This window comes from Eptesicus fuscus, chromosome 11, assembly GCF_027574615.1.
Source record: "Eptesicus fuscus isolate TK198812 chromosome 11, DD_ASM_mEF_20220401, whole genome shotgun sequence".
Taxonomy (NCBI): domain Eukaryota; kingdom Metazoa; phylum Chordata; class Mammalia; order Chiroptera; family Vespertilionidae; genus Eptesicus; species Eptesicus fuscus.
In genome coordinates this window covers 43062650-43087583 of record NC_072483.1, presented here as the reverse complement: position 1 = coordinate 43087583, position 24934 = coordinate 43062650, and the positions used below count along the sequence as shown (strand labels likewise).

General features: G+C 40.6%; 1 protein-coding gene and 1 long non-coding RNA gene across 3 annotated transcripts in view; one reads left to right on the top strand and one right to left on the bottom strand.

Moving 5' to 3' along the window:
* Positions 1 to 6940: 6940 nt before the first annotated feature.
* Positions 6941 to 10296, bottom strand: LOC129150811 (uncharacterized). Of its 2 annotated transcripts, none has more exons than XR_008557547.1 (3): positions 10143 to 10296; positions 8297 to 8472; positions 6941 to 7240 (listed from the first exon to the last, which is right to left on the bottom strand). It is a non-coding gene; the product is annotated as an uncharacterized LOC129150811 (long non-coding RNA). The 2 variants fall into 2 exon arrangements; XR_008557548.1 differs by lacking the exon at positions 10143 to 10296 and adding an exon at positions 9525 to 9689.
* The window catches only part of COBLL1 (cordon-bleu WH2 repeat protein like 1), a 152331-nt gene continuing 136319 nt past the window's right edge, over positions 8923 to 24934 (top strand). The window contains exons 1-2 of the mRNA XM_054723527.1: positions 8923 to 9058; positions 9710 to 9824. Of these exons, the coding sequence (XP_054579502.1) occupies positions 9049 to 9058; positions 9710 to 9824 (125 nt within the window). The 5' untranslated portion in view covers positions 8923 to 9048. The remainder of the gene's footprint in view (positions 9059 to 9709; positions 9825 to 24934) is intronic.

Genomic DNA, 24934 nt, shown 5'->3' with positions numbered 1-24934 from the left:
TTCTAAAAGCCTGCTTTGGAAAGCTAGCAATATCCTTTTGCCCTCTCTTGGGTATACATGAAATTCTCAAGGCTGTCTCTTGAATATTGCTCAGTTATACATTTTTAAAATTATCCTATATAATAAAAGGGTAATATGCAAATCAACTGAATGGTGGAAAGACTGATCGCTATGATGTGCACTGACCACTAGGGGGCAGATGCTCAACGCAGGGGCTGCCCCTTGGTGATTAGTGCACTCCCAGAGGGGGAGCGCCACTCAGCCACAAGCAATAGCCCACTTCCACTGCAGTTGGACATCCCCCAAGGGCTCCCGGACTGCAAAAGGGCACAGGCCAGGCTGAGGCCCGCCCCCCCCCCCCCCCACCACCAGTGCACAAATATCGTGCACTACACTGGGCCTCTAGTCACTTATAAAATGAACCTAACCTTTTATACACATCCCACCCCTGAATTTAAAATTCTATCTCAGTTTTGACATTTCAGTTTCTGACAGCAAATGCTCAGTCCCTTTAGAGTGGGTTCAAGTTGTCTCTCAGATAGAGAGCTCATTCTATCACTACACATGGGCTAAGCTGCTTCCACAGTCAGGCATGCTTTTGCTTCTGAATTTATGTATCCAAATTTATATCTATTGAGGCTTCTCTCCCTAACAAAGCTTCCACCAATTTCTTCCAACTCAGAACTTCTGGAATATTTGCTTTCTGAGGCACCTGTTGCACTCAAGGATACATTTGTATACTGTTGTAGTTTTATGTGTATTTCTCACTACACCCAGGAAAGAAAGAAAGCTGCTAGAAGGCAGGAATCTTGTTTCATTTTATTTTTTCTCTCAATCAATTCAATAAACATATAATGAACCTTCTGTACACTAACATCTGAGCTAAGCACTAGGAACACTGACATCCTTAAGAAGTTCTATCTACAGCTAGGGAATCTCCCAATTTATGTATCAGCAGAGATAAATGAGGGACAATAAAATATTTTTTAATATTTTTATTATGGCTTATTCTTGAGGTTCTCATTTTTGAGTTGTACTTTACCTTAGGCTGAAGGTGCAACGTGGGAGAGGATAGGAAGACTAGGAATCAATATTTTCGACATGAACACCAAGTGACTATGCTGCCAGCCAAGTATGAAATCTGCCATTAATAAAAACCAAATTCTAGAAATGTCACAGAATTATTAAATTCAGTAACTAGATACTTTTTTAAAAAATATATTTTATTGATTTTTTACAGAGAGGAAGAGAGAGGGATAGAGAGTTAGAAACATCGATCAGCTGCCTCTTGCACACCTCCTACTGGGGATGTGCCCACAACCAAGGTACATGCCCTTGACCGGAATCAAACCTGGGACCTTTTAGTCCGCAGGCCAATGTTCTATCCACTGAGCCAAACCAGTTTCAGCTACTAGATACTTCTTTAACCTTTGCTTTAAGCAAGATTTTATTAATATAATTAGTGGCCAATCACAAAGTAAACATTTTTATTTATATTTAAATATCCTCGCTGTCTCTCTATTTAGGCAGGGTATCTTACCTCTCTGAGAGTCAAAATTGAGATTAGAATAGTGACCCTTCAGGATTTTTGTCAAAATTGTATTTGAATCTTGATATATTTATTGGACTAAGTCATTATAGCAGGCATTTACCAAGTACCAAATAGTGTATTTTGTTTGTTTAGGTCTGGATAGTAATTTTTATTATTATATTTTTATTAAATGCAAACAGTGAATGTAAATAAATAACTATAAATAAATAGTAAATGTATAATATTAAATAGTGAATATATAATATAATTATAATAGTAGTAAATGTATAAATAAAGTTAAATGTATAAATACAATGAAATGTTAAATAAAACAAAATGTATAATACTAATAACATAAAAAGTTACCAGACCATATAAGTATTCCCATTCACTGCTCAGCTCTTTTTGTTTTGTTTTTTCAAAATGTTTTTATTGATTTTTAGAGGGAGAGGGGGGAGAGAGAGAGAGAGAGAGAGAGAGAGAAAGAGAGAGAGATTGATGTGAGAAAGAAACATCCATGGGTTCCTGGACATGTGCTCTGATCTGGAATCAAACCAGTGAATATGGGATAAGCCCAACTGAGCACAGTAGCTGGGGCTAGCTGTTGTTTTAAGAGCTTCCCAATCTTATGAAGACAAATAATATGACAAAAATCAACAGCATTTTGATGCATTTTAAGAAATGATTTATCCAGTTATCCTTTCTGAAAGGATTTTAAAATATATAGTTGATTTTGAATCTATTTTAAGAATTAAGGGTCTTTAAGTTATTTGCATATTATACTTTTCTTATAAAACAGTACTGTTGGATAATGCCATCCTATACAATAAAGTGGTAATATGCAAATTGACTGACACTCCAACACACAAGATGGCCGGCCCCATGTGGACACAAGATGGCAGCCACAAGATGGCTGGCAGAAGAGGGCAGTTGTGGGCAATCAGGGCAGCAGGGAAGGGCAGTTGGGAGGGAGTTAGGGATGACCAGTCCTGCAGGGGAGGGCAGTTGGGGGAGACCAAGCCAGCATGGGATGGTAGTTAGGGGTGACCAGGCCAGCAAGGGAGGGCAGTTAGGGACAACCAGGACTGCAGGAGGACAGATAAGGGAAACAAGGCTGGCAGGGTAGGGCAGTTAAGGGTGACTGGGCCTGCAGAGGAGGGCAGTTAGGGGTGACCATGCCTGCAGGGGAGGGCAGTTGGGGGCTACCAGGCCTGCAGGGGAGGGCAGTTGGTGGCTACCAGGCCTGCAAGGGAGGGCAGTTGGGGGCAACCAGGCCTGCAGGGGAGGGCAGTTAGGGGCGACCAGGCCTGCAGGGAAGAGCAGTTGGGGGCTACCAGGCCTGCAGGGAAGAGTAGTTGGGGGCTACCAGGCCTGCAGGGGAGGGCAGTTGGGGGCTACCAGGCTGGCAGGGGAAGGCAGTTAGGGGCAATCGGGCCGGCAGGGGAGCAGTTAGGTGTTGATCAGGCTGGCAGGAGAGTGGTTAGGGGATGATCTGGCTGACAGGCAGAAGCAGTTAGAGGCAATCAGGCAGGCAGGCAGGCAAGTGGTTGGGAGCCAGCAGTCCTGGATTGTGAGAGGGCCAAAACGGGCAGTAGGACATCCCTCAAGGTGTCCCAAATTGAAGAGGGTGAAGGCTGGGCTGAGGGACACCCTCCCGCCCCCCCTCGGGCACGAATCTCATGCATCTGGCCTCTAGTTCTGGTATAATTGATTATTTTTATGAGAGAAATTTGAAGAATATTTCAATCCATTTTTACTCTATTATTTTATACTCATTAATTATAATAATCCTAATCCAATATTAAAATAACTGAAGATAATGATATATTCCTTAAGTAATTTAAAAATAGTTCATGATACCTGGCTGGTGTTGCTCAGTGGTTGAGTGTCGACTTATGAACCAGGAGGTCATTGGTTCCATTCCTGTGAGGGCACATGCCTGGGTTGTGGGTTCATCCCCAGTAGGGGGTGTGCAGGAAGCAACTGATCAATGATCCTCTCTCATCATTGATGTTTCTATCTCCCTCCCTCTCTCCCTTCCATGCTGAAATCAATTATATATATATATATATATATATATATATATATATATATATACTTTATAAAATAATTCTTGGTATTAAGATAAGCTAATTGTCTACTAAGAATGTGCAGATTTCACCCTAGCTGGTTTGGCTCAGTGGATATAGTGTAGGTCTGCAGACTGAAGGGTCCTGGGTTGATTCCAGTCAAGGGCATATACCTTGGTTGCAGGCTCCTCCCTGGCCCAGGGATGTTTCTCTCTTCCACTCTCTCTATCTAAAAATCAATGGAAAAATATCCTCAGGTGAGAATTAAAAAACAAAACAAAACAAAACAAACAAAAAAGAATGTGCAGACTTCAGCACTACTCTTCCACTATTTTGTGTCCTGGGGGTAATCCCATAATAAACTTGAGCTGCATTCTTTAAAATAAGAATAATTATGCCTTCACTTTGACTTATAAGCATGTCACAAGAATTTTAATTACATGTTTGAAATATATGGAGTTCTAACCACCTTACTAGTAAATATAACAAATATCAAACATATTATTACTATAACATTCGTAAGAGATTTTCTCTTTCTTTATGGCTTGCCAGAAGGCACCAGGTTTGTAGTTTGCATTCTTAATAAAATCTACTTTATTGAACTTCAAGATATTTCATTTTTGATCATGTTTTATTTTTCATATTTCTAAGGAATACTTTTATAAAAGAAAGTCACAATTTGGAGTTAGCTACAACTACTACTCTTGCTAAATAACACAGCTTTCAAAAACAAAGATTGTTAGATTTGGAGGGTATCTAAAACATTGGTCCAACTTCCCCCTCAGGGCAGGTATCATCTCTATAACTTCCTTGACACATTGACTTGTAACCCCAACTTGACCTTTTCCCAGGGCCTACTTTCACAGATCAAAAGGAGGGAAAACATTAATAAATGCATTTGTAATGAATAATGCCATGTATAACTTTCTTACAGAGACTAAACAAATAGAATGTCATTTGTCGATAATTTTGAAAACTTACATAAAATAATTAAATTAGATATTTATGTGGGGAAAAAATTTACTCAGAGAGAAATGGGGAAGCCTTTGGTGACCAACTCAAGGGCCCCTGCCTCCGTTTCCAGGAAGGCCCCAAAGTGACACCAGTCTGTGCCCTCTCTGGCACTGAGAACGGTTAATATACTAGGACTTCAGGGTTAAAGTGTTGGATTTGTTTCAGTTACACACAAAAATGAATACAGGTAGCTGTGGTGATAAAAATATAAAATAAGCGACAACAATCTACAACATCCAGTTTAGATCAGAATAAAGCTATAGGATGATTCTAAAGGATTCTAATTCTTATTTTTTCTTAGCTAAGATTTTTAAAATTACTCTAATTTTGAGAAAATATGCCTTGAAGAATAGCTGCTATTCAGTTCTGGCTAACGGTGATGACCAATTGAGCTACTCATATTTTAGCAAAAATCAAAAAAAGAAGCTGATTTTTAAATGTGAGCACTTTTCAGATTCTGAGAAAATAAAGTAATTCAGAGATTGGTAACTAGAGTCAATAGATTCAAAGGTTTCCATTTTAAATGATGAGACTGTTTTTAGTTTCTGATGAAATGATGGGTATGAAATATGGCTATTTTGCCCTAACCGGTTTGGCTCAGTGGATAGAGCGTTGGCCTGCAGACTCAAGGGTCCCAGGTTTGATTCCGGTCAAGGGCATGTACCTTGGTTGTGGGCACATCTCCAGTAGGGGGGTGTGCAGGAGGCAGCTGATCAATATTTCTCTCTCATTGATGTTTCTAACTCTCTATCCCTCTCCCTTCCTCTCTGTAAAAAATCAATAAAATATATATTTTTTAAAAGAAATATGGCTATTTTTTCTGAAACATGCTACCATAGGACTTTATCTCTTGGAGTGATCTGTAAACACTAAATTGTTCTGATTCTATTCCTGCATCAGCACATAGTTAGCTACATGCTTTTTTAAAAAAAATTATCCTCTGTAAGTAAGGTTGCCAGATAAAATACAGCACGCCCAGTTAAATTTGAATTTCAGATAGACAACAAATAATTTTTAGTATAATTAAACATTACATGGTACATACCTATGCTAAAAAAGTATTCATTGTTTATCTGAAATTTAACTGGGTATGATGTAGTTTTATTTACTAAATCTGACAATCCTATTTATACTTCCCAGTTTTCTAATACATGGAATGGATAGTTTGAGCAGACAACCTCCCAAGTGTTTCTCAGAGATAACATTGTATGATACATATCTGTTACAGTTAGACTTTTTTATAGAGTACAATTGTTATATGTATTCATAATTCAAACCTTGCAACATAGAATATCATACTAATTTATCACCTTCTTAGTGATGAAGAAACTAAAAATTACAAAATTATTTTCCAAATTTTCCTTTAAATATGGGATTATAATTTCCCACAAATAAAACTATGATCATTGTAAAATGACTCACTTCACTGAATTGATTTGACTTTGAAAGATGTTAATGCTGAAATAACTAGGCAATTTATTGTTTTTTGCTAGACTCCCATAGCCAACTTCAATTGAAACACATAATTCACTAATGGAAGAATTGTATTCCGAAACTACCATTAACATGTTCAACCAACTTCTTAAATTCTTCAACTTCCTGTAACATTGTTTAAAAAGGTGAGATATTTCAGAAAAATTGGAAGGAAACTCTTGGGTGTTGAAATATGTTAGCAATAGCTCAGCTTGTTCTATAGTATTGAGATTGCAAAATTTATAACCTGCTTAAGAATCATGCCTGGAGCTATGAGGCAATACTTAATCCAAATCAAAATATATTGAGAGGAACGTAGCCTTATGCTTGCCAGATGTAAAACCATGTTTTAGAACATTACTGATTGTCGTAAATTGTCATAAATAGTTGCTATGGAGTCAGGGAATTCAGAGGTTAAAACCGATATGGTTGTGCTGTAGTTCCCCCTTATCCATAGGGAATACATTCCACAATTCCCAGTGAATGCCTGAAACTGAAGATAGAACCAAACTCTATATAGACTATTTTTTCCTATACAGACTTACCTTTTCACTTAAAGGAAGCACTTTACTGGTTTTCTTTGGCATATAAAAATTGCCAGCACTTCTCTTTTATAGAATTTGAAGATATTTTTCTCTTATGCTTTGGGGCCATTATTAAGTAAAATAAGGGTTACTTGAACACAACGACTGCCATATTCTGACCGAGACGGCTACAACATGACTATAGGATGGGGAGCTTATGCAGTGTGGAGACACTGGTCAAGGGGATGATTCATGTCCGAGTGAGATGGAGCTGGATTCTGGAGATTTCATCAGACTATTCATAATGGTAGTTAATCTAAAACTTGTTTATTTCTAGAATTTTTCCACTTAACATTTTCTGGTTGCCATTGGCCATGGGTAACTTGAACCACACAGCACAACCTCGGCTAAGGGGGGAATACTGTGTACATAAGGTAGGCTAAGCAATAAAGGGGAACAGCCCCTCCAGTATTTTAGTGGCTTAATCCAACACAAGTTAATTTCTTGCTCATGCAGATTCTGTTGTAGGTCCTGGGACTGTCCTGGGCAGTTGTGCAGGGTAACAATTGAGCATTCCAGGATTCTTCAGTTCTATGCCGCCTCCTTCTTAAGGTGCACTTCCATGATTGCTGCAGCCAGGGAAAAGAGCACAGAGTCAAGCACTGACCCTTAAGTGATTCCACCAGGACATGAAACATTTCACGTCTGCTCACATTATCTGCAAAAACAAGTTACATCGCTAAACCTAATTTCAGTGGGGTGAGGAGTGTAAACCTCCCCTATGCATAAAACCAGAAAGAGGACAGGAAAAGTGGGTGAGCACTGAAAATGCCTTCAGTAGTATGAAATGTTAGGAAAGTGTATTATGTTTCAGATTAAACTAATACAGTCAACAATATTACTAGCATGTCACAAATCAAGGTTGAAACCAATTAAAGTTTAATCTTGATCTTGTGATTGAAAGTTACAGACTTTAAGTAGTTTCACTGTTACTCAATGTTTGCATTATTGTCTGTGCAAGCAACTAGTCATTTAGAGTCATAAATGATTCATGAAATTGTTTAACCTGAGTTGTTTAAAAGACTAAACGCCAGGTACATTGAAATGAACTGATTTGATTAATATTAGGTAAAATATTAAAACACAACCTTTTTCTCCGTGGTTCTAATATTGTGATCTAAACAAACCATATTTTATGTAAAGATACCCTGAAAGGAATATATTCTGCATAGGAAGGAATAATTACTGACTGACCATAATAGACAAATGGCATATAATATTTATTATTTATTTAATGTTAATAACTTGGTATTTAATATGTTACTTAGTTTCAGCCATTTTTTTTGGTTGCTACAACAATGAATAACTAAAGGAGCATTTAGTCCAGCATGGATTCTAAATATTAATTTAATTTTCCCACCTACCAAATGTTATCCCGGGGTTAAATGGTTACCACAGATTTGTTACTTGATGCTAATACCACATTGGAGGTTTCTGATGGGATACTCTTTCACCTAACCTCTCTACAGCAATTTGTTTAAATATTTACTTTTAAACTGTAGTTTAAAGTGAATTCCTTGGTTAATTTCACGTTATTTTTGAAAGCAAGTTTTTGGACCCATCAAAAATGGCTTGCACAATACAACAATAGACACTTACGATAACATAAAGATATGCGAATGTACCTGTTTGTCAGGTGTCAAGAGTCACCTAAAGATCATCCACGTGGGAACTAAGCCTTACAAACAAGCGTCTGTGGTCCCTTTATTCCTCACTTCCAAGAGGTGAATAAGATCTATCATTTGATTCTTAATTTATAGATTGTCCTCAGATATCCTATTGTCCAGTCCTCATGCCACAGCTGTTACAGGCGAAAAGACAGTAATAAAGAGAGTAAGAAAGATGCCTCTGAAGATAGGGCAAGCTTACTTCTGCCACCATTTGATAGATCACAGTGTCACAGGTATGCTTTTAACAGGATAGCAATCTTAGAGGTCAGGTCGAAAAACAACAACAAAAATAACACCCTGGACGTGGCAGATCAGACCTCAGGGAGGGCTAGCTGCAGGCCCTGTTCTGCGAGTTGAATTTCTGCAGTCGCAGGGATCCTCCCCTGGGGTCCTCACGGGGCAGGCACAGTCCCTGCCTCCCTACCTGTCCGCCCTGGGCGCGCCGTGTTTTCCCAGGCGACGCCCTAGCGGTGGGAATGGGAACACCCCGCTTGGGAGCTTCCTTTCCATTCGCCTTTTCCAACCGGACCCCAAAGCCCCAAAAAGCCCTGGGAGAAGGAAGTTCCAACTCTGTCCCCGTCCATCCCCGCCCCGTTTCTCGCTCCGGCTCGCTGCCTCTCTCGCTCCGATGCCACGGAGCCTCGCCGCCACTTCTGGGTGGCGGTCCGGCGGAGGTGGCGGCGAGCTCCCGGGCTCTGGGCAGGGACATGGGGCAGGGTGAGTGAGCCGGGTTGGGGAGAGGCTCCGCGGCGCCCAGCGAGCGCCCGGCCACCCGCCCGCGGGGCTGGGGGAGGCGCTGCCCCGGCCCGGCCCGGCCCGCGCTGCCTGAGCCTCGGGGAAGCGGCGGCTTTCTCCTCCTCCCAACACTGAGCGCCGAACTGCCAGCGCACGGCCCCGGGGAGGGAAGAGTGGGGCCGGGAGCCGCGGGAGAGAACAGGCGAGCCACTGTCTCCTTCTGAACAGAAAGTAGGAGCCCTGGGTGGGAATGAGAAAAGCGCCCTCCCAACTTTTCTCCGTCCCTGGGCGTGTAGGGTGTCCGCCCGGGGGTGCGCTGCAGGCGTGGCGGCGAGCCCGCGCGCCTTGCCCCTTGCCCCGCTCCTCCTCCTTCCAGCCCGGGCTGCTCTCCCTCCCCGAGAGGCGCCAAATGGCTCCCTAGTCCACCCAGGGGCGGGGGCTGCAGCACCTCCTCCCGCCGCCGCGGCTCCAGGCGCCCGCGGGCTGGGAGCCGGGCCCGCAGGTGGAAGCGCACTCCGGAGGCGGGCCGGCCGGGGTAGGGGCGGCTCGGGCGGGCTCCTGACGCGCGGCCAGCCCCGCTCGGGCCTGGGAAGGCGCGCGTCCCGCCCTGACCGCTGGCCTCTCCCCCTCCAGCCGTGACGCGCCGCCTGGGAGCGGGAGCCCGCGCAGCGGTCCGCAGGGTGATGGACGGCCGAGCCCCGAGCGCGCAGGACGCCCCGGCGGTGCCGACACCGCCCGCCCCAGCCGGGTAAGCCGGGCGCCGCGCCGCCCTCGGCGGGGAGGGCGAGGGCAGAGGGGGCTCCGCGCGTTCACCTGGCTGGCGACTCGCTGCTGTGCCAGCGGCCTGACTCTGGCCAACGCGCACGCGGCCGAGGAGGCTGCTTCCTCCGGCCTCCTCGGAGGCCGCCCGGGGTGGGGGCCCTGGGAGTTTTTCATTGCCTTCCCGCTGGGGCTGCTCGGAGCTGCCGAAGAGCAGCCGAGTGCCAGGGACGGGGCGAGGAGTCCGGGAGCGAAAATGGTAACAAAGGGCCCCTTGTTGGGGCTCCGGGAGAGCGGCGGGCGATACCTGTAACTGAGCTCCCGGGAAGGAGGAAAAAGTTTCCTTGGACGAGAGCTGAGGCCCAGGCAGGTGAGCCATGTGAAGGTGACTAAGGAAGGGGGCTCTCTGCGAGCGGATGGAGGGCCACCGGATGGTGTGCCAGCTGTCAGCCCGCTTGACAGTTCCGGGACCGGGCGGGGTGCGCGCCTCCGATTGGGGGTGTGTGTGCCTGCGACCAATTACTGGTGCCAAAGCCTAGCGCGGAGTCAGACTGCAAACAACCATACTTTCCTTTGTATCCTCACGTGTTTGAGGAGAGATTGGAGGTGAAGGGGCTGTCACATGGTGAGTTAATATTAAATGAAGCATGTCTTCCTGCCAGATATGCTAATATCACCTTGCTAAGCGTTTGGGTAAACAGTAATGAGAACAGGTAGTTCCGCAAGAGATGGGGGGGAACCTGAAAATAACCTTGGTCTCGGTAAACAGCGAAGGCTTACCTCGGGTGCTCGCTGAGCTTCTGAAGTGGGACACCCCTCTGAGGCAGTATAACTTTTTCCTACAAGTGTTCCCCCAACTCCGATTCTTTTCTGATACTCTGAGCGCAGAAATACCCTAAAAAGAATAGAAAACATCCCAGGAAAGAAACATTAAGGAGAAACCGACTTTGTAACCTGTGAATGAGAGTGTGCAGTTTTCCTGGTTTAAGAGTAGAGAAGTCATTTTTTCCCTGGAGCATGACAGACGTTTCCGTAGAAGCAAGTCACAGCATGTTTATTCATCAGAGACCATTCGAGCATTGGCAGTTGTCTAGAGGAAACATGGGAAAGTCTCAAAGCAACATGACTAATAGAAAAGATATTTAGCATAATGCTTACGTAGTGCATGAATTAATTCTTTCATTTTGTTCCAAGGAATTATCTTCTTCCCTTTGCAAGTAGCCGTACTACTGTTGACTTCCATTTCTGTCCTTTCACCATTTTTTCCCGTTGTTTAGATATTATCACATATTCTTCCATATATTCTCACATTAGGATCTATGGGTAAAGAAATACATTGATAGAAAGATATTAATAAATCATAGCCTGAGCCTCTCAATGGAGCTGCAGAGTTATATAAATTGAAAGTGAGACATATTTCAGGAATACTGAGATGTAATAAGGAACCATGAAATAAGATATAATTAAATTGGTGGATTTGAAAATGGATAGGTTAAAGTACTTAAAAAAGAACCCAGCATATGCACTTACACAAAATATACTTATGGGTGTTCAGAAATCAGTTAATACTTTTGAGTAAAATAGGTGAGATCGGATGGCTCTGAGATGAAGGAATGGTAAGAATTTTCTAGTGATAAGCATGGCTATTGTTAAGATACTTCAGATTTTACTTTTGAGAATTTAAAGGTTTAATTAATAAGTTCTTTGTTTAGAAGAATACACAAAACTTTTATCTAATTTATCAAATATGAAGAAAATACTCTTAAGGAATTTTGCCCTCTCCTCTCCAAATTTAAAGAGGGACATCTGGAATAATGCTTCAATATATCTAAAAGCACCCTACTGTATCATTTTACCTTACATTTTTCTATTCAGAAAAGTTATCAGGATCTGAAAAGTATTAACAAAAAAATATTTCTCTACTTTGTCTTCTTTTACTTATCTATCTTGTCCCTTGGAGTATCCCAAGTGCCAATTACATGATATTTATTGAACATTCAGTATTGCTTTTGTTGTTTTCTTAAAAACCCAAGACATTTAAAAGGTTTTAACTGTGAAAAATAATATCCTAGGTATAGGTATTTGGGAAGTGGCAGGGAGCAAGCTCAGTCAATATGTTATAATAAATCATTAGGTTTGAGAAGTAAATTCCTTGCTATAAAACTACTTAAATCATGACTCATTACTGTAATAGCCTACAAGGGCTAGTGCTAGTTTAATCCTTAATCTTGTATATTACTGCTCTATAGAATTTCTCTGTAATTTTCTATGCCTTACATTGTTGTAACAGGTCATTTTAAAGAAATTTAATGCAACTATATTTTATAAATGACAATCTGAAGCCCAGAGACACTGAGTGACTTTGCAAACGTCTCCTAGCAAATTAGTGGCAATACCAAGAAAAACAGGACTAGTTGCCTAGTTCATTGCATTAATTGCTGTTAATCTTTTTCTAAACACAGTATCATGCATTTAAATTTCAAAGAGTCATCCTGGGTACCTTAGCTTTAGAGCTACTAGTCCTTGTGCTTTTCACTTGCCCATGTACTAGATATGCTTAAAAATAAAATAAAATAAACCTCTTTGAAATTTAAATGTCAATATGTAGTTGACCTTGCTTTGAGGAACCTTAATGTTTCTTTTTGTTTGTTTGTTTTTTAATACCCAAGGAGTGAGGATATTTTTTTCCATTGATTTTAGAGAGAGTGGAATGGAGTGGGGAGAGGGACAGAGAGAGAGGAGAGAGAGAAAAATAAACACCTATGTGACAGGTTGCCTCCCAGGAGCCTGGACCAAAGGCAGGGATTGGACCTGCAACCCAGGTAAGTGCCCTTGACCAGAAATTGAACCTGAGACCCTCCAGTGCACAGTTGCACAGACTGATGCTCTAACCATTGAGCACCACCAGCCAGGGCAAGGAACCTTAATGTTTTGATTCTGAAACAAATTTTCAAGAATGGTCAGTGGGGAAAAAAAAGTGTACTACTTTATAATTTTTCAGCTTTGGACCTAGGGAGTTAATTGAAGGTGGTGGATATAAACATTAAGGAGTGATTTAGCAGCAGCTGTTTCTTTAGCTTTTATGTGGATACTAGTGGCCCGGTGCATGAAATTCGTGCACATTAAAAGGGGATTAATTAGAGGAAATATTTTAATATTGCTATTTGCCCTTTCTCTATAATAGAAGTGTCAGAGATGAAGTAAAATTAGTAAAATGTATATGAAAATCTTCCACCTGTCAGAGTCTGGGAGGCGCTGCAGGACCCAGAGTCAAGCCCCGCCCACTCATGGTGCCTCAAAATTGCGCGAGACCCAGACCTAGCCGGACCCACCCCCTTTGGGCAAGATCCAGACCTGGCCAGCCCCACCCTTGTCAAGCCCTGCCAGGTGGGGGATGCAGCCTGAGATCCCCTGTCAAGCCCTGCCGGGAGCGGACATGGCCTCAGGTCCCCTGGCCCAGTGCTAGGGCAAGGGGTGTGGCCTGAGGTCCCCCAGCCTGGCATCAGGGTGGGGTGTGTGGCCTGAGGTCCCCCGTCATGCTCATTGGGGTGCAGAGTGCGGTCTGAGGTCCCCTGTCAAGCTCCACTGGGTGGGGGGTGCAGCCTCAGATCCCTGCTGATTGTTTGTTAAGGCTTGTTAGGGGAACTTGGCCTCCACTGTGGGCACAGCCATCTTGTGTTATGGAAACCCCGCCTCCGCTGTGGGCGCTGCCATCTTTGTGATGGCGTGATGGTCAATTTTCATATTCCATCTTTATTAGATAGGATATTACTGGTTCTAAAATTCACTGATTATGTAAACTGAGTTATTGGTAGCTAACATTTATTGACTCCTTAGAAGTTGAATGCCTTAGCTGAGGTTTCAACATGAGAATTACCTGGTGACCTTTAACCCTTTGCACTCGCTTGCTTTTTCTCGATTCCTTTATTCTAATGCTAACCGTGTCGAGTCACTCTCGACATCTGAGTGCAAAAGGTTAATACTAATACCCATACTCTCACAATACTATCTATTCTGATTTTAGCTGGCCTAGGACAAGGGCATGGAGAGGTTTTAAATGCTGCTCAGGTGATTCTAATATGCAAATACCTCTGATGATCTTTGGTGAAGTAGATATCAACAGGAGTGATGGAGATGAAGCTATGAAAGGGAATCGAGACTGCTGGTAATCATTTTTGGGGAACTCAAGATCACAAACTTCAGCTTTATTTTGCCTTTTAAAATTAAAGATGTGTTTAGGTGCCTTATAGTATTATTGTTTTTAAAAAATTTGCTACTCCGTTTTGAGGAGGTATATTAACTCTATGTTTCAATTGTAGAAACTGAGGCTCAAATTGCTTAAGATACTCAAGGCCACACAACTCTAAGGGATGAAAGAGTGATAGAAACAAATTCTGATCCCCAAGCTTATGCTCTTCGTCACTAGGCTTGTTGTCACCCAGTATTTTTGCTACCATGGATTATACTGAATTGCTAAAGAATATTTGTATTGCCTGGCCAGTGTGGCTTAGTGGTTGAGCAACAACCTATGAACCAGCAGGTGACGATTCAATTCCTGGTCATGGCACATACCCAGGTTTCGGGCTTGATCCCCAGTAGGAGGCATGCAGGAGGCAGCTCATCAATGATCCTCTCTGATCATTATTGTTTCTCTCTCTCTCTCCCTCTCTCTTCCTCTCTAAAATAAATAAAAATAACCCTAGCCCGTTTGGCTCAGTGCATAGAGAGTAGGCCTGTGGACCAAAGGGTCCTGGGTTCCATTTTGGTCAAGGGCATGTACCTTGATTGCAGGCTCATCCCCGGCCTGCAGGAGGCAACCAATCAATGTGTTTCTCTCACATCAATGTTTCTCCTTGTCTTTCCCTCTCTCTTCCACTCTCCCTTAAAAAAAAAAAAAAAAAAGTCAATGGTAAAATATCTTCAGGTGACGATTAACAAAAATAAATAAAATAAAAATATAGTTTTAAGAAAGAATATTTTAATTTAAAGTGGTTTTATGAATGCCTTGTCTTATTTTTTTTTAAATCATGTTTATATTTTATTATTTAAAAACTCCTAAAAATTCTAATGCAAAAGAAACCCAGTGCTCAGCATTTAAAAAGAACTTAAATATTTGGCTTATGGCTTCAGAATCATGTTTAACATTTTCATGTGCTTGGGATGATTTAATTTAACTCAGTAAACTGACAGTCTTCTTTTGTCATATGACAATCTGTACATATTTTTGCCACAAGGCAACTATTAAATTATTTGCAGTGTAATTTCAAAAGTAGGATTTTTGATTGCCAAATAAGAAAAGTGAAAATGTTTATTAAGACAGTGCTAGACTTTTTCTGTAAAGTCTAATTTCCTCTGAATGTGTTAGAGGGTACCTTACTTTATTATTGAAATGCCAGGTTTATTTATATAATAATAAATGACAAGCTTCATGTTATTGAGACTACTGCTTTTATTTAATTAATTAGTCATAACTTGTGAACCATTATTTTATGTAAAACATGTTTTTCTAGGTACTGGTAGATTGATTTCTGATATTAACTGCTGTACTAAAATTATCTGTAACTATGCAGGGGGAAAAAAAGGAACATAATGTATGTATAGAAACGGTACTTTGATGCTAACTTTAAAACATTATATTTAGAATGTAATAGCCTAAGTTGCTGGTCAGCAAACTATAGCCCAGCAAATTGTGCCAAAATGGGTCCTCTATATGTATTTTTTTTCTTTTTTCAAATTTTTAAAAAATGTAAAATACATATTACATAAAATTTACTATCTTAACCATTTTTAAATTTACAGTACAGTGGTACTAAGTACAGTCATATTATTGTGAAATCATCACCACCATTTATCTCCAGAACTCTTTTCATCTTGTAAAACTAAAACTCTATATCTATTAAACAAAACTCCCATTTTCCTCTTCCCCCAACCCTATAAATCATCATTCTAACTTTCTGTTTCTATGATTTTGACCATGCTAGGTACCTCATATAAATGGAATCAAACAGATTTTGTCTTTTTTGTGATTGGCTTATTTCACTTAGCATAGTCCTCAAGATGCATCCATGTTGTATCATATATCAAAATTTCTTTCCTTGTTAAGGCTGAATAATAGTATCCCATTGTATGTATATATCACATTTTTGTTTATCCATTCATCTGTCATTGGGCACTTGTGTTGCTTCCATATTTTGGCTATTGTGAATAATGCTGCTAGGAACATAAATGTACAAATATCTCTTTGAGAACTTGCTTTTAATTATTTTGGGCATATATCCAGAAATAGAATTCCTGGATCAGCTCATTCCATTTTTAATTTTTTGAGGCCCAACATACTGTTTTCCATGTAGCTGTACCATTTTTTTTGTGCCAACAACAGTCACAAGGGTTTTAGTTTTTCTACATCCTCGCCAACCCTCATCATTATATGTGTGTTTTTTTTTTTATAGTGGTCATCCTAATGAGTGTGAATATAGTTTTGATTTGCATTTCCCAAATGATTAGTGATGTTGAGCATCATTTCATGCTTTTGTCTATTCATATATCTTCTTTTGAGTAATATTTATTTAAGTCCTTTGCCTATTAATTTTTTGTTTGCTTTTTTGGTTTTTGAGTTTCAGAAATACTTATATATTCTGGATATTAATCTCTAATCCTCTACCTGTTTTGTAAATAGTTTTATTGGCATTCAGCCATACCTGTTCATTTGCATATTGTGTATGCCAGATTTTACGTTATAATTGAGTAGTCCATACAAAGAATATATGGCCTGCAAAGCTAAAAATATTTGTCTTCTGCCCATATACAGAAAAAGTTTATTGACTCCCAGTCTAACTAATGAAATTGGCAAATGAAATAGTGATTATTTAATTTAAAATTTATTTACTGGGGAGACCTCTAAATATTGAACTTAAAAATAAGTTGGAACAAAATGATTTATAGTCTGTTTGTGTAAAGCAATATATATCTTATAGTAAGAGATTTTGCAGAATTATGATTAGTGATTGATACATGCTGTGTGGTGTGTTTTTTTCAATTGAAAATTTAGGTTTGGCCCCTTGGCAAGCATTGTGGAATTTTAACATTTGATATTGGAATATATTGTGAGGAGAAGATCTAAACTTCTGTGCTGGAGACACTTTCATGAAAAATGACTGATATGTGGCTAAGATGTTTAGAAACAGATGTGCTTAGGAGCTAGATCAAAGGTAGAAGGAGTTCTATCTAAATTTTGAGTCCATACTTATTTTATGTATTAAGGCAAATGGTCTTTATATTTTTCAGCAAGCATTTTTGTTATTGTTAAAGATATATCTTTATCTTTAAGCTTTTAGTGTTCTAACATTAGTATGATAGTTGTTGCAAGACTTTATTTTTATGACTTTGCTTTGCTAATCCCCCCGCCCCCCCATCTGTTATAGTAAAAACAAACTCAAAGTATGGGAGAAAGAAGTTTCCCATGACTATTTATAAAGGGCCAAATGTCTTCAGCTTTGCATACAAACTTCATAACTGAGGAATGAATTCCTTGGAAAAGGCTCTCAAGGACCAACTAGTTTTTAGAAAATGCTAGAGTGAACTTGGGTTGTTTATTATCGTATAGCTTAAGCTCACAATACTGTTTATACATTTAAATAAGTTAAACGTTGTTTATTGACTTTAGATATAGAATTGAGTTGTAGAGTGGTCTGACAAAGAAAGTGCTTTCGTTGGGATAGTCATAGATCAATATTAAGAGACCAAAGAAGGCAAAGGCAAGAAAAATAGTTCACCTCAGAAATCTGATAACGTATTACTATGTGACACTTTTAACATATTTTAAACATTTATAAATATTTACCAAGGTCAGAATTTTCAGGTTTCATAGTCAATACATGAAGGTATTTGAGTTTCCAACACATGTAATGGGCAATATCCTGACGACATCTATGCCTTTTCGTGCTATGTAGCTCAGGGATATAACTCAGAGGCAGGCTTCAGGAATTTTATTGTGAAGAAAGCACAGCACACCACAGAATTGGGTCAGTTTCCTAACTGCCTGCTCTCTAGAAAATCCTATATAACAAAGAGCTAATATGCAAATGGTCATCATGCCCTTGTACCCTCGTGCCCTTGTGCCCTTGCGCCGGGGCCAAGGGACCTGAGGCCAGGCCAGGGGATCTGAGGCCGCGCCCCCCACCCAGTGGGGCTTGACAGGGGACCTGAAGCTGTGCCCCCTGCACTGCAGGGCTTGATGGGGGTGGGCCCGGCCGGGGCTGGGTCTCATGCGATTTTGAGGCGCACGTGGGTGGGTGGGGACTTGACTATGGGTCCTGCAGTGTGCCCCAGACTCTGACAGGAGGGAGATTTTCATATACATTTTACTAATTTTCTCTCATCTCTGATAATTCTATTATAGAGAAAGTGCAAATAGCAATATTAAAATATTTCCCCTAATTAATTCCCTTTTAATGTGCACAAATTTCGTGCACCAGGCCACTAGTAATAATAATAATAAAGTAGCCTCATTAAGGTTTTCAGGTTTGTGGTTGTGAGATGAGAATGGACATGCTAGGTGAACAGGGAGAAGAATTATCTCTGTATCCCTCATTTGAATTTTCTTTATTCTTGTTCCTGTTCGATTGGGACCACCTGCTCCAACAGAGGTTATTTTTTTGTAATTACCTCAGACTTGTAGAAAATTACCTTAAGCAGAATTAAGAGTGAAATGCCAAAATTTGTAGGACTTGATTTTTGAAAATAATCAAAGAGGTTTGGAGGTAAGCCTCTGAAAAGGGGTTGAAAAAGATCCTGGGTTATAGTAGTTTGGGTTGAAAATATGGTTGTGCCTATAAATCAATTATTCTGATTTTCTGTATTTGTTAAAATTAAATATACTGTTTCAAACTAACATCTATTCTTCTCAAACTATTCCAAAAAAATTCAAGAGGGGGGAAGACTCCCAAGCTCATTTTACAAGGCCAGCATTATCCTAATTTCAAAACCAGATAAAGACACTAAAAAGAAAGAAAATTATAGGCCAATATCCTTGATGAATATAGATGCTAAAATCCTTAGCAAAATATTAGCAAACTGGATCCAGCAATATTAAAAAGATCATACACCATAATCAAGTGGAATTTATTCTGAGGATATAAGTTTGGTACAATATCTGCAAATCAATAAATGTTATACACCACATAAACAAAATGAAAGATAAAAAACACATGATCATATCAAAAGATGTAGAAAAAGCATTTGATAAAATCCAGCACTATTTTTGATAAAAACTCTGGGAATAGAGGGAATATGCCTCAATGTAATAAAGGCTGTATATGACAAATCCACAGCCAACATCGTACTCAATGGGCAAAAACTAAAAGTGTTTCCCTTAAGATCAGGAACAAGCCAGGGATGTCCACTTTCACCACTCTTATTCAACATAGTACTGGAAGTACTAGCCACAATATCAGAATAGAAGAAGAAATAAAAGACATCCAAATTGAAAAGGAAGAAGTAGAACTGTCATTATTTGTAGATGACATGATATTGTATATAGAGAATCCTAAAGATTCCACCAAAAAAACTACTAGAACTGATAAATACATTCAGTAAAGTAGCAGGATTCAAATGAATATTCAGGAACAAGTAGCATTTATATGCAACAATAATGAACTATCAGAAAGGGAAATTAACAAAACACTCCCATTTACAATTGTATAAAAAATTACCTAGGAATAAGTTTAAGAATGTAAAATATCTGTACTCGGAAAAGAAACTGAAGAAGATACAAATAAGTGGGAGCATATACCATATTTATGGATCAGAAGGGTTAACATAATTAAAAATCCATATTACACAAAACAATCTATAGATTTAATGCAATTCTTATCAAGATATCAATGGTGTATTTCACAAAACTAGAACAAATATTCCAAAAATTTATATGGAACCCAAAAAGAACCCCAACAATCACAGAAATCTTGAGGAAGAAAAACAAAGTTGGAGGAATTAAGTTACCTGATATCAAACTATATGACAAGGCCATAGTAATCAAAACAGCATGGTACTGGCATAAAAAATAGACATATAGATCAATGTAACAGATAGCACAGAAATAAACCCATGGCTTTATGGTCAATTAATATTTGACAAAGGAGGCAGGAACATACAGTGGCGTAAAGATAGTCTATTCAACAAATGGTGTTGGGAAAAATGGACAGATACGAGCAAAAAAAAAGAAGAAAGAAAAGAAATGACCACCTTTTTACACCACACACAAGAATAAACTCAAAATGGATTAAAGACTTAAATGTAAAACTCAAAACCATAAAAATCCTAGAAGAAAACAAGAGAGAGTAAAATCTCAGATGTTTCTCGTAGCATTATTTTTTCTGATATATCTCCTCAGGCAAGGGAAACAAAAGAAAAAATAAACAAGTGGGTCTACATCAAACTAAAAAGTCTTTGCACAACAAAGTAAACCATTGACAAAATGAAAAGACAACCCAATGAAAGGGAGAACATTCTCCAATGATACATCTGAGAAGTGGTTAATATCCAAAATTTATAAAGAACTTCTAAAACTCAACATAAAAAAAAACAAGCAATTCAATTAAAAAATTGGTAAAGAACCTAAATAGACACTTCTCCAAAGAGGACATAGAGATGGCCAATAGACATATGAAAAGATGCTCAAATAACTTATCAGAGAAATGCAAATTAAACTCACAATAAGATATCTCTTACATATTCAGAATGGCTATCAACAGTCAGTCAACAAATAAGTGTTGGCAAGGATGTGGAAAAAAAGGGAGCCCTTGTGCAGTGTTGGTGGGAATGCAGATTGGTGCAGCCACTGTGGAAAGCAGGATGGAGTTACCCAAAAAATAAAAAATGGAACTGCCATATGACCCAGAGATTCCACTTCTGGGGAATATATCCAAAGAAACCCAAAACACGGATTCAGAAGACTATATGCACCCCTATGTTCATTGCAGCATTACTTATAACTAGTGGCCCATGCACAGATTCGTGCACATTGAAAGGAAGTTAATTAGAAGGTGGCTGGTAGGGCGGGACTGGGCAAGACGGGGCTGGACACGCACTGGAGCCAACCTCCCGCAGTCCCTCTGCGTCTGGCCGCACCTGGGGTGGCACCGCAGCTCGAAGGGCATCTGCAGAGTGAGCAGGGTCCCTCCGGCAGGTGGGGTCACTCGGCCTGGCCTGTGGGGATCGGGCTGAACTGGCTCTCTGATACCCCCCGAGGGGTCCCGGCGTGCGAGAGGGCACTCTGCAAAGTTTCGTACAGGGTGTGGAACACAAACACAAGTGTGCAGTAAACCAACAGTGCCCCAGCAACAACATAACCCACAGCCGAAGGTGGAATCGCGTGACCCCGCAAGGAATCGGGCTCCCTCCTCTTTGGTTCTGGGGTGCGTCACCCCAGAACCGCTGCTGCCAAGTCACCACAGATTGGCAGCTCCTGTGTTGAACGTCTACCCCCTGGTGGTAAGTGTGCGTCAGACCTACCGGACGGTCAGACAGTCGGACGGTTGCTTAGCCTTTTATATATATATAGATAACCAAGATTTGGAAGCAGTCCAAGTGTCTATCGGTAGATGAGTGGACAAAAAAAGCTGTGGTACATTTACACAATGGAATACTACTGGGCCATAAAAAAGAAGGAAATCTTACCTTTTGTGATAGTATGGATGAACCTAGAGAGTATTATGCTAAGTGAAATAAACCAGTCAGAAAAAGACAAGTACCATATGACTTCACTTATTTGTGGAATCTAATAAACAAAATCAACTGCCAAACAGAATAAAACAGATTCATAGATACAGAGAACAGACCGACAGCTATCAGAGGGTAGGAGGACTGGGTGAGAAAGGTGAAGAAAAGAAGGGATTAAACAAACAAACAAACAAAAAGAAACAAAACTTGGCAGAGACAGACAACAGTATGGTGATTACCAGAGGGAAAGGGATGGTGGGGAGAGGGAGAAGAGGGTAAAGGCGGTTAAATGGTGATGGAAGAAGACTTGACTTGGGGGTGGTGAACACACAATACAATACACAGATGATGTATTATAGAATTGTTCTCGTGAAATGTATATAATTTTATTAACCAATGTCAACCCAATAAACTCAATAAAAATAAATATTTATTTTTCACTTTATACCCTAACATTGCAGCTTCTATACTTATACCAAGTTATATATGTACAAAAGTAGAATTAAGATAGTCAAACCTAAGTGGGACATTTATCACCAGTCCTTGAGAATTTCCATCTCTCTAACCTGCAACACATGCTATTATTTCTGGAGAAATGGAAGTATGGAAGTATTGAACCCAAGGGGAATTATGTGACAGGAGCCAGCTGCTACAGTCGTGTATCACTTCACTTGTGCTGAAAAATCAGGAAATTGATTTGCTAAATCTGAAAATGGCTACCACCATGCCACGCTCAGGTCTGATGGATATGCCTTAGTTGACTTAATTAAGTAAACAGTAGTCAAGATAATTATATGAGTCATTGAATGTATCTTCTTTGTGCTAAAGTGGATGCACATTATGCACAAAGTTGAAAGTGTCATAGAGAGGAGCAATCCTTTGTTTCTCTTTTCTTTTATGTCTGACTAGAGGCCCGGTGCACGAAATTCGTGCATGGGGGGGGGGGCTGTCCCTCAGCCCAGCCTGCACCCTCTCCAATCTGGGATCCCTCTCACAATCCAGGACTGCTGGCTCCCAACTGCTCGCCTGCTTGCCTTCCTGATTGCCCCTGACTGCTTCTGCCTGCCAGCCTTATCACCCCCTAACCACTCCCCTGCCAGCCTGATTGATGCCTAACTGCTTCCCTGCCAGCCTGTTTGCCCCTAACTGCCCTCCCCTGCAGGCCTGGTCACCCCTAACTGCCCTCCCCTGCAGGCCTGGTCACCCCTAACTGCCCTCCCCTGCAGGCCTGGGTCCCCCCCAACTGCCCTTCCCTGCAGACCCGGTTGCCTCCAACCTCCCTCCTCTGCCAGCCTGGTCACTGCTAACTGCCCTCCCCTGCAGGCTTGATCCCTCCCAACTGCCCTCCCTTGCTGGCCATTTTGTGGTGGCCATCCTGTGTGTTGGAGTGATGGTCAATTTGCATATTACTATTTTATTAGATAGGATAGAGGCCTGGTGCATGGGTGGGGGCCGGCTGGTTTGCCCTGAAGGGTGTCCCGGATCAGGGTGGGGGTTCCCTTTGGGCATGGGGTGGCCTGGGCGAGGGGCCTGTGGTGGTTTGCAGGCCGGCCATGCCCCCCGGCGACCCAAGCGGAGGCCCTGGTATCTGGGTTTTATTTATCTTCTATAATTGAAACTTTGTAGCCTTGAGCGGAGCCAAGCCTCCTGCTTGCCCCATGGCTGCAGCCATTTTTGTTGGGATTTATTTATGTTCTATAATTGAAACTTTGTAGCCTTGAGTGGAGGCCTGGGCCGTTCAGGGTGTGCGGAAAGCTTGGCTTCCTCTATCACCTGGGAAACCCAAGCCTCCTGCTTCGCTCCGTGGCCGCAGCCATCTTGGTTGGGGTTAATTTGCATACTTGCTCCTGATTGGCTGGTGGGTGTGGCTTATGGGTATAGTGGAGTGATGGTTAATTTGCATATTACTCTTTTATTAGATAGGATGACCAAGTAGCACTGCTTTAATGGAATGAAGAAAGAGACAGGGTCACTGTCTTAGGGATGCATCTGTATTTTGTGGTCTGAAGCAATTCCCATTACTCTCAGGTTTTCCTGATTCAGTTATTAGTTGGCAGCAAACTCCTACACAAAGTGTCGAAGGGTCATTTAAATTTTGCATAAGTGTCTTTCTGGATTATGGGAATGATTTCTTCCCATCGTTTGTTCCTACCTAGTATACCTATTTACAGAGGACAGCTAGATGCTTTGACTTAAAAAGTTGGGTATATTATACCCAACTGTACATAAACAACTTAATTTTTTGTTTTGTATATAAATACAGTAGGTGTATCTCAGTTGGGTATATAACTCTTATTTACTCCCTTTCATTGAGCCTTTTGTGATCCATTTATGTTTTTACACTGCTGCTTCATGGGGGAAAATTTTTTTTCATAAGTTGTGAAGGGTAGAATTTTCCTGGCATTTTTCCTTTTTTGGTTAGCCAAGTAGTATGCTGTGCTAAATGGAAATGTAGAGATAATCAAATCTTTACTTGAGGATGTAGATGAAAAAAGGAACAAGAAAATGGGCAAAATATATTCAATGAATGGAAAATGAAAAACAGAACCGTCTCTGATGGGGGAAAAGGCGGTGGTGCTAAATGCTAGGCTGTGTTGGCACTAAACTGGCAGTTTGAGGTTTGAAGGCTTTAATTTCTTATGTTCACTTGGTAACTATGGTACCTTTAGTTTGTGAAATACTTCTGTGATCTTAGGTTATTAGAAATCATTTTCTGCCAAAGACCATGTATAACCTTTTCAAAAGTACCAAATTGCTTTTTGGGGGAGGGATTCCATCCAAAATTAAATTGATAATTATACTAAAAACAGTGGTGTTTATAGGTCACATCATTGATTCCTCATTTTAAAATAGAAGTGGCACCAAATTCAAAAGAGGAAAATGACAAAATAGTGAGAGATCTCCCCCAGCCCCTTTCTTCCTGTTACCTAGATTTTCTCCTCAGAGATAATTGGTGTTACCAGTTCTTACAAATTCTGGGAGGTTTCTTTATACCCATGCTCTCCAATGGTGATATAATATGAACCGCAAATGCAATTTACAATTTTCTAGGCCCTACATTAAAAAATTCAATCTAAATGATGCAGTGGTTAACGTGATTCAAGTTCTACAGAACAAGGAAGTTGTCTTTAACCAAATATTTTACATTGAGTCATAGTTGAAATTCAAATTCATTACATAAAATTTAAATTTAAATTCTTAGTCACACTAGCCATATCTCTGTGATAAAGAGTCTTTAGGTGGCTCTTGGCTCGCATATTGAACAGTGCATCTCCTTAAACTCAGGAGCAAATGACTATTAATATGTGTATTGCTTTTTTCTCTTTTATACACAATTAGTTCTGCTTTGTACTTTGCAGTTTTACTTAACAATATAACTTG